This window comes from Mastomys coucha, unplaced genomic scaffold (genome assembly GCF_008632895.1).
Source record: "Mastomys coucha isolate ucsf_1 unplaced genomic scaffold, UCSF_Mcou_1 pScaffold5, whole genome shotgun sequence".
In the NCBI taxonomy this organism is placed as follows: Eukaryota; Metazoa; Chordata; class Mammalia; order Rodentia; family Muridae; genus Mastomys; species Mastomys coucha.
Window position 1 is genome coordinate 49,910,792 of NW_022196911.1, and position 7,746 is coordinate 49,918,537.

General features: G+C 45.6%; 1 protein-coding gene across 5 annotated transcripts in view; it reads right to left on the reverse strand.

The window, feature by feature from the left end:
- The window catches only part of Lyrm7 (LYR motif containing 7), a 19,068-nt gene extending 11,575 nt beyond the window's left edge, over nucleotides 1-7,493 (reverse strand). For 2 of the 5 annotated variants that reach the window (XM_031353458.1, XM_031353456.1), the window contains exons 1-2: nucleotides 7,012-7,357; nucleotides 2,200-2,272 (exon numbers count right to left, since the gene is read on the reverse strand). In XM_031353458.1, coding sequence (XP_031209318.1) covers nucleotides 2,200-2,272; nucleotides 7,012-7,029 — 91 coding nt within the window. In that variant the 5' untranslated portion in view covers nucleotides 7,030-7,357. The other 3 variants (XR_004113509.1, XM_031353455.1, XM_031353457.1) reach the window with 3 other exon arrangements.
- Nucleotides 7,494-7,746: the final 253 nt, after the last annotated feature.

Below are 7,746 nucleotides of genomic sequence, written 5' to 3' on the forward strand. Positions count from 1 at the left end.
CTCTCTCTCTCTCTCTCTCTCTCTCCTCCCACCCCCTTCTCTCTTGAGACAGGGTCTCTCAACATAGCCCTGGCTGCTCTGAAACTCATTATGTAGACCGACCGGGCCGTCCTTGAATCCATGGAGATCCTCCAGTTTTCTTCTGCTAGGATTAAAGGCCACCACACTTGGCTTCTTTCCAACTTCATTTGTGTACTTACAGAACTAAAACTATCTGATTCTAATATATCCAAACCCAGGTAAATTTTTTTCTCTAAATCTAAACATTTAAAGTAGTGTCTTGCTTTATTGGTTTTGAGATAGGCCCTCACTGTAAAGCCCAGGCTGTTCTTGAACTCATGAACCCTCAGCTTCAAGAGTGCTGGGGTTGCATGCAGGTGCTACCTCATCCCACTAAAATGCTTAATGATGACGGTAGGAACCAGCACAAACAAGTATGTAACCTATACCTGCACACACATAGTAGATGGATTAGTGCAGATTTGATGCAGAGCACATCGGCTGACACAAAAGTGAATGATAAAATCGAAGTTGCTAGGTGTGGTACCGCATGCCTTTGAACTAAGTACTAGCAGGGTAGAGGCAGGAGGTACTCTGTGAGTTTGAGGCTAGCCTGGTCTACATGTTGAGTTCTAGGACAGCCACAAAAAACCTTCTCAGGATCACATACACCACTCACACAACAGTAGCTTAATCTACTCTAACCTAATAGACCTTTCTGTATTGGGAAGATTTAATGGAACAATCTATATGAAGTCCTTACTAAATACTCAATAAATGTTGGCTAAAGAAACAAAATATGCCACATCGACAGAAAAAAAAAAATTGCTGTGGAAGCCTCCTTCAGTGTTGGTCTTCCTCGGCATATAAGGTAGGTAAGAGTCTGGTCTTGGTGGAGGCTGGAGAGATGGCTCCAGAGGCACCAGATCCACCACCCTCTTCTGGCTTCCCAGGACACCAAACACTCAAGTGGTGCACAAGTATGCATGTAGGCAGAACACCCATACAGACAGAGTAATAAAAGCAAACCTTCTTAAAGAGAGTCTGCCTTCTGGATCACACTGCTCAGTGTGATTCTCCCTTAGTTCTACTGTTGGCTAATGACGTGCGGGAGATCTTTTTCGTATTTTGTCAGTTTTCTCATCTGCAAAGGTTGGAATTACAGAACTGAGAACTGTTAGGAATTTGTGTAAAGTACATGAAATTAAGTATTTCTATAACTAGGGGCTGGAGGGATAGCTCAGCAGTTAAGAATATGTACTGTTCCTGCAGAGGACCAGAGTGTGGCTCCCAGCACCGGTACCAGGTGACTCACAACTGCCTGTGATTCCAGCTCCCAGGGAGCCTAGGCATCTGGCTTCTGTGGGCACTTGCATGTACATGCACAGCACACGCACAATTAAAAATAATAAAAATCAGAGGCAGGCGGATTTCTGAGTTCGAGGCCAGCCTGGTCTACAGAGCGAGTTCCAGGACAGCCAAGGCTACACAGAGAAACCCTGTCTCGAAAAACCAAAAAAAAAAAAAAAAAAAATAATAATAATAATAATCAGTATGTAAAAGAAATGGTGAAATCTGATGTCCTGGAAATGCTTTGCCCAGGGCCCTCGTAGGAAGGCTTGGAAATGTATGGTGGGTGGAAATCAACAAGACTAATGCAGAGCCCGAGGTCTAGGGCTGTGACTTCCAGATGATCCTGAAACCACTTCAAACACGGAGATGCTGAGTCAGAATTCATGTCTCCATGCTGGATTGTCTGCCAGCTGCATCGACTGCTACAACTTTACCCAGGCACAAACAACACAGCAGCACCCGGCTCTACTGCTGGATAATCAGGCAATACTGCAGGGAAGTGGGATTAGGGAGAACCTTAAGTCTGACCCGCCCCTTCCTTCTTCACTGATTCTATACGAAAACTTATCTTTATATATAGTAAGTATTCTTCCATAAGTGTAACGTAAACGGATCTTTATAGAACATCAGGGAGAGATGGTAAAGGTCATTCCACAAAGTTGGCTCAGGTTGGCTGACTAGCTCAATGGTAGAGTGCTTGTCTTGCATGTGTTAAGATCTGAGTTCAGCTCCTAGCTCTGCCCCAAAAAACCCATAAATAAATAAAAATAAAATAAGACAACAACCCTCCCCCAAAAAATCCCAAAAGCAGCATGATCTGCTCTACAGGAGTGAAGACATGTTTACCTTCTAGTGCTCTCTTATCGTTTCTAAAAACTTGCTGTCTGGTCCTGTGCAGTGTTTTAAAGAGCTGTAAAACCTGTGAAGAAAAAGGAGAATTCCAGACTGAGGAGACAGCGTGGTAAGGAAAGCACGTGATCCACGATCATGAGCATCTGAGCTGAGCTCAAATCCCTGAGATCCACAGGAAAAGCAGACATCGTGTGCCTGTGGTGATATGACAGCAAGCAGGGAGACAGGGGAGTCCCAGAAACTCAAGGGCCAGTTAGCCTGGCACAGGCAAACAAGGGTCCCTGCCTCAAACAGGGGGAGGCAAGGACCAAGCACAGAAAGAGAGGGGGGGAGAGGGGAGAGAGAGAGAGAGAGAGAGAGAGAGAGAGAGAGAGAGAAGGAGGGGAAGAGGGAGAAAGGGAGAGAGGGAGAGAAACACACACAGACAATGCACACACAGATATACATATATCACATACAAAAGATAAAAATAAAACAGATTTTACACTTAAGGAAAAAAATCACACTTTACATAACATTTAGAATTACTGTATTTAGAAGAATTAATCAGTATTCATTTTTCTATTTGTTTCTGTTGCATGTGGGTTTTGGTGGTGATGGTGGTAGTTTGGTTTTTGAGACATGGTTTTTCTGTGTAGCCCTGGCTGTCCTGCTTGGAACTCAGGGATCTGCCTGCCTCTGCCTCTGAAGTGCTGAGATGAAAGGCCTGAGCCACCAATGCCCAGCTTCTATTTGTTTCTGAAAACTACTTTTCAGAATAGGTGGTAAAAACAAGGGCTTGCAAAGTAACTTTCGAGTATTATTTCTCTGTAAGTTAAAGAACAAAACATGGTCTGACTGCTGTGAGAGAAGCTGTGTCTCAAAACCCAACACCAACCCCACCCCCTGCCCCTCCCACACCCCAAACTCAAACCAACAAAAACAATGAGGAGCTGGATCGGTGAGTGATTAGGAGCATTTACTGTTCTCTGGTGGGCGTCAGCTCTGTTCCTTGGATCCCAGCACCCACATCAAATGGCTCTGGCCTCTGCAGGCATCTGCACTTGCATACACATGCCCACATACACATGCACACAGACGTATAATTTTATAAAGTGGGGAGCAGCAGCTGGAGGTACCATCTACTGGCAGAGTATGCCACCTAGCTCACGTAAGGCCCTTAGCTCCACCTAGCTCACTTAAGGCCCTTAGCTCCACCTAGCTCACATAAGGCCCTTAGCTCCATCTAGCAGCTCATTAAAGAACTGTTCTATGAAACAAATAATCACAAAAAAAAAAAAAAAAAAAAAAAAAAAAAAAATCTCCTAAGCCGTGTGGTGCTTCATATCTGTAAATTCAGTACTTATGAAGTAGAGGCCAGAGGATCAACTCAATGTCAGCCTCTGCTATGTAGTGAGTTCAAGGCCAACTGGGCTTCGTGAGAGCCTGTTTCAACAACTCCCTCAAAACAAAACAAAAGCCTCAATGATCATCCAGATAAGAACCTAGTGTGAGAAGTGGGTGAACTCTGCCGGTCTGCTTGGGTTTCCAGCACTCTCTCAACCTACCCCTTTCATCTCCTCTTGACCACTCCACACGCAATCAGGAACGTATTCTACCCTAAGAGCCTGGGAAGATGTTTCAGATAGCTCAGGGAAGCCTAACTGCAATTTCTGAAATGAAAAGGGAAGGAATGCCGAGACTTCTCAGCATCCAGAGTCGGTGAGAGTAAGGGTGGGGTCCGGGATGGGAGCGCGCGCGCGCGTGCGCGCGCAAACACACACACACACACACACACACACACACACACACACACACACACACACACGAGCCTGACATTTTGATAACACATAAACTGGAAAGGAACAGTGGTGAAGATAGCTGACAAACTGGAGGGCAGGGAAACAGGATAAACCTAAGACACATACACATGTCTGAAAGCTGGAGCGATGGCTCAGCAGTTAAGAGCAATGGTTCCTCTTCCAGAGGACCTGGGTTCAATTCCCAGCACCCACATGCCAGCTCATAACTGTCTGTAACTACAATTCCAGGGGGATCTGACACCCTCACAAAGACATGAATACAGGCAAAACACCAATGCACATAAAATTAAAAATGATAGATAGAAAATCAACTTTAGATTTAGGGCTAGAGTGATGGCTCAATGATTGCAGTGCTTGCTCTGCAAGGGTAAGGACCAGAGTTTGGATCCTCAGAACCCATGAAAATACAGGGCAGATGTGAATATCCTGACTAGTCATACTCAAATTGGAGAGCTCTTGGTCTAACTGAGACATCCTGCCTCAACAAATGAGGTAAGAGAACAGTAGAAGCAGTCATACACATGCCTGTATGTGCACATAAATACACACATGAAAATGAAAAAAAAATATTTCAGATTTACATTTTTTAAAAATTTTTTGGATGCTTAGTCTGGACTTTGTTTAGACAATCACGGGAAACAGACTTGGTATGGTGGGGTGGAGAACAATAACAACCTAAACATGTGGGGATAGCTTTGGAATTGAGTGACATGTACAGAAAGGAGGTTTTTTTTCTTTTTTTTTTTTATCCCCCCCAGAGACAGAGTTTCTCCGTGTAGCTCTGGCTGTCCTGGAACTCACTCTGTAGACCAGGCTGGCTTCGAACTCAGAAATCTGTCCGCCTCTGCCTCCCAAGTGCTGGGATTAAAGGCATGTGCCAACAACGCCCAGCAAAAGTTTTTTTCTAAAGTGCTTGGCAGTAAGAGCCAATTGCCTGGCAGAGATTGTTGATAGGAATATGGATTTTGAAAGGCACCACAATAGACTGTGCCTAGCATGTAGTGGGGCCTGCGTTCATTTCTCAGCACTACATAATAAAATATAAATTAAGCAAAAGGTAAAGAGACAGGTAGGAAGGCAGGCACGAGCGGCTCGCACCCCACCACACACGCGGGACTAGGTGTTTAGATACACACCTGTAGTCCCAGCATCTTAGGGAGTGGAGAAGGGTCACTTGATCCCAAAGTTTATGACCATAGCAAGTCTGTGGTCTGGAACATTGAGAGGATAGTAATCTGAGTAATTTTATATAGTACTTTCTGGGGGGTGGATGTATCCATTAATATAAAAACAGCACCACTAGTTTAAGACCATTATCCTAATAAAAAGAAAATGGGGTCGGGCAGTGGTGGTGCATGCCTTTAATCCCAGCAGCACTTGGGAGGCAGAGGCAGGCGGATTTCTGAGTTCGAGGCCAGCCTGGTCTACAGAGTGAGTTCCAGGATAGCCAGGGATACATAAAGAAACCCTGTCTCAATAAAACAAAAACAAAACAGGGGGGGGGGGGCTGGAGAGATGGCTCTGAGGTTAAAGCACTGGCAGCTCTCACAGAGGACCCAAGTTCTTCCTATCAGCCACATAGCAGCTGACAACTCCCTGTAACTTCAGTTCCAAGAAATCTGACACCCTCTTCTGGCCTCTGTGAGTACCAGGCATGCACATGGTACACAGACATACATGCCTTGCAAATAAAATAATAATTAAAAAAAAAATTTTAAAAGAAAATATGGGGCTGGTGAGATGGCTCAGCGGGTAAGAGCACTGACTGCTCTTCCGAAGGTCCTGAGTTCGGATCCCAGTAACCACATGGTGGCTCACAACCACCCGTAATGAGATCTGACACCCTCTTCTGGTTCATCTGAAGACAGCTACAGTGAATTATGCCAGAGATAGGGGGGCCTGCAGAGGTCCTGAGTTCAATTCCTAGCAGTCACACAAATGATAGCTCACGGCCATCTGTACAGCTACAGTGTACTCATACACATAAAAAAATAAAATAAAATAAATCTTTAAAAAAAATTAAGAAAAAGTGATCTTTATTACCACAAAGCTATTAAAACCAGTATTACATTGGAGCTAATAATATTTTTTATTTATTATTTATGCAGTGTTGGGCATGCTAAGCAAGGGCTCCAACTGAAAGTTAAATACAACCACAGCCCTACTAAGAAACTTCTTCTCAAATGCAAAAAAAAGTAGCTGGGTGTAGTTAGCATCCCAGCACTTAGCATGAAGATTGCGGTGAATTGGAAGCCAGCGAGAGCTACACGGTAAGTCTGAGGCCAGCCATTCTTAATTCTTAATCAAACTTCAGGTGTCTGCCTATATTCTTATATTTTTGGTTGTGAGCCTAGCCTTTAACGGCTGAGCCATCTCTCCAGCCCAGCCTATATTCTTGATTCCCTTGATTCTTAAATTTCGAGACAAGATCTAGGTTGCCTGGGCTTGCCATGAACAAGTAGGCTCTGCAATGTGGCCTCTCGCCCTCTAGAGGATTTCTGCATTCCTCTAGGTAAATTAAATCCTTAGAGGTTCGCCAAACATGCTGTTTAATTTGAAGCACTTCTTACGATTTAGTTGTTTATAATTTCCCTACTGTGGAACTTCTTTATTAAGGCAAAAGTGGTCGGTTTATGGTCATCAGTCTTCTCTATTCACTACCTTTCATGGTTCAGCCAGTCTCCTCTTTCACAGTCCCGTGTGGCTGTCACCCTCCTCCGTTCTCCGCCCCTCGGGATCCACTCCCTCCTCACTCACTGTCCTCCTTCTCCACTACAACCCCTCAGGGTTGTCACCCTCATCCACTCTTCCACACGGGTATCACCCTCCTCCATTCACGGTCCACGGGGGTCGTCTCTTCTCACGACCCTCAAAATCGTCACCCTCTACCGCTCACAGCCCCTGAAGCTGTTACCCTCCTCCACTCTCAGTCCTCGGGGTCACCTCCTTCCCTTGCGGGGTCGTGAACCTCAGGATCCCTGCACCCTCCTCCCGGCCCTGTCACCTTGGCGGGCTGACCCATGGCTCCGCACGCCGCTGACTCCGCCTCTGAAGTCCCCCTTGTCTGCCCCCTCTTGGTAACCAATCAGGTCAGGGCCACAGCCGACGACGCTCCGCGTAGCAACCAATCAGAACTAATCACATCCTTCCTAGCCCGCCTTCCCCGCTGGAGGAAGTCCAGGCGTTTGCTAAGCAGATCAAGGTATAAAACCGCGAGAAGCCGCGGAGCCAAATTACGGACAGGAGGCCGGAAGTAACTGGGAAGCCATGTTTATTAGGGGCAGAGTCCCTTCCGCCGCGCCTAGCGCGCGCACTCCGGTTGTTAAAGGGTGGCCTCGGAACCTGCTCGTTTTTACCTCTTGTTTAAGGGCGTGGTGCCGTCTCTTCATTGTCTGTATTTTAACGTTGCCCGGCTGCGACTGCCTCCTTGGAAACGTGCGCAAACAAAAGCTAAGTCCTAACAACCACAGCCCATACATATCAGAACCCTGTGTCCTGAACGTTCTGTTTGCACATTCGCTTATTATTCCCAAAGATGGTGCCGTTGAGTTGCCTGCTCGAGTTCACACGCTTGATCTCAGAGACTCCTCACCCTCTGCATTATTTCCCTACTTATCTTGCCCAGTTCTTTGGTTTTGCTGAGGTAGAAGATCATTTATTAGAAGCTTCATAGTAATAACCATAAAACATTTATATACATTTTAACTTAGTACTCGCAGGCATGGATAAAAATGTCCAT